Raw genomic sequence first — 2,086 nt, 5'->3', positions numbered from 1 at the left:
TCACAGGGACAAGCGAGGCTGGGAAAAGTGGCAAGGTGTAAGGACTGGAGAGGTTAAGGATGTTAAGGGTAAAATGTGGGGAGAACAATGTAACGAGATGGCCCTATGAGGCGTATCCTCCCGGGCGTAATAAATTCATTCATTTCGTTTAGGGCTGGGGTATTGGATGGGAAACGGGCAACGGGCAACGGGCAACGACCAATAAGAAAGCTTGGAAGACAGTTACAGCGATGGGACCAGATGTCAAGTGGGTTTCGTCAGCAAGATGGAATGTCGATGGAAACGTGTGGACATCGTCGGGTGTGAGTATTCCCCTCTAGAGCTTTTGACATAATGGATATGCTAACAAGGCTGGGGCAGGTTACTTCTGGCTTGGATCTAATCTTCGCCTTTATTGAAGAGATTTATGGCGCGACTTATGCAAAGGACCTTCAGGGGACGATTGAGTTCATGAGAGTGGATGATGCGTGCGATGATCCTTTCGCTGAGGTGCATGACATTCCACCCAGTGGTGACTGTAGACTGGTATAAGTGCATAGCAGCGATTATTGTATTCGGCCCGTCTATTCTAGATTATTCGCTAGTTCTTTCGTCAAGCCCATAACTCCCAAGTCTCAACCACGACTCCTTCAACACAAATTACGTCAGCTCTAGTGCGCTACTAGAAACATCAGACATCAGACGGCTTTCCTTCCTCCGCATTCTAATCATCTTGCGAACAGAACCCGCAGTATACATTGCAAATACAATGACACTGACAACAGCATAGGCAATGATCAGACCCGTAGAAGCACCTGATAACTGCAGACCAATCCCAGCATTAAGGATCCCAATTATCATCAAAGCCCGGCCGTACCAGAGATGGGCGTGGCTAATGGCGGTTCGTCGTTCGTATCTGAGGTAGTTCTGGTGATGCCACCATCCTAGGATTGGCTGTATAATCATGAGGATGCATACAATGGTGCCGAGCTGGACATGAGGTTCGGTGAACCACTAAACACGAGTTAGCAAGTGTTGTCGTTCAAAGAACAATTGTTGGAATACATACGTCTCCGCCGCGGTCGGCAGCAATCTTGCCGACACCAAAGCCAACCCACATGCCGATAAACATAATTATCTGCCATGAAGCATGAACAAGCCACTTCCCCAGCAACGGCATCAATAGGGAACCGATGGGAAATCCTAGTAGGAAAACGACGGACATAATGACACCATGAATCGTGCCAGTATGGTCCTCACCACCACCGCCACCGGCAACAGCGTCGTTGCTGGAGCCTGAGCTAGGCTGAGTATTCGACTTGTTGGTAAAAGGGTTGCTGTTCGAAGTTATGAATGCTTTTGAAAGGTCGACTGAGAAACCGTCGGTGCCGTCGTGCTCGTCGAAGACAGCACTGACATCGGTCGTGTCCAAAGCACTACCAGTCCTCCAAGCACTGATCCAGTCACTAGACCCTTTCAAGTCCAAAGTACCTAGGTCACCACATTCTATATTTGCCACCATCGTTTTATTCGAGACGCCGCTTCCTTCAAGAAGCTTGACAGAACTCATGCGGCTATACTCAGGCATATTATGGCCATGCCCCTTTCTCGTGCTCAAGGTAACATTCCCAGAACCGTCTTGATAAACGACGAACATTGTAGAGCCGCTCATGCGGTCTCCGGTTCCGAGGGCGATCCATTGGTAATCGGTGGGAGCTTCGAGTCGTAGGAATAACGTGTCAGAGCTTGACGTGGCTGTTGAAGATGGCACGCCCCAGCTGTAACAAATCTTGCTAGAATCTCCATCGCAGTAGGACACTGGAGATGCTGATGTCTTTCCAGCGACTAGATAAGAAGGTTTATGAGATCCTGCCTAATGCTGCATTTTTTGAGCAGTCAGGGGGTCTTACTTAGCGCTAGAGCGCCAACAATGGCTTTTGTCGGGGTGAGCTTCATGTCAATGGATCATGAATGTCTCAAAGGCTAATTGTGGCAATGAGTGACTAATGTGTTGAGAAGGTATACTGTGCTGATACTCGATAGACCATCATGAACTCCTTTGGTTTAACGCTCTTTAAGCTTCATTTCTGGCCAATTTGACTAGCAA

At 48.4% G+C, this 2,086-nt stretch overlaps 2 protein-coding genes across 2 annotated transcripts; one reads left to right on the top strand and one right to left on the bottom strand.

Moving 5' to 3' along the window:
• Positions 1-230: 230 nt before the first annotated feature.
• Positions 231-531, top strand: FOXG_19665 (uncharacterized protein; the record flags this gene model as incomplete). The annotated part of the gene is made up of 2 exons (XM_018399929.1): positions 231-302; positions 361-531. The coding sequence occupies 2 exons, from the start codon at positions 231-233 to the stop codon at positions 529-531; spliced, it is 243 nt and encodes an 80-aa protein (XP_018244461.1).
• A 108-nt stretch (positions 532-639) lies between these two features.
• FOXG_07134 (uncharacterized protein) lies at positions 640-1,935 on the bottom strand (the record flags this gene model as incomplete). Its single annotated transcript, XM_018385768.1, has 3 exons — positions 640-993; positions 1,049-1,824; positions 1,890-1,935. The coding sequence occupies 3 exons, from the start codon at positions 1,933-1,935 to the stop codon at positions 640-642; spliced, it is 1,176 nt and encodes a 391-aa protein (XP_018244460.1).
• Between the last annotated feature and the right edge of the window lie 151 nt (positions 1,936-2,086).

The sequence above is a fragment of the Fusarium oxysporum genome, chromosome 6 (assembly GCF_000149955.1).
Source record: "Fusarium oxysporum f. sp. lycopersici 4287 chromosome 6, whole genome shotgun sequence".
Taxonomy (NCBI): Eukaryota; Fungi; Ascomycota; class Sordariomycetes; order Hypocreales; family Nectriaceae; genus Fusarium; species Fusarium oxysporum.
The sequence above is the reverse complement of the archived record's forward strand: the minus strand, read 5'-3'. Positions and strand labels throughout refer to the sequence as shown.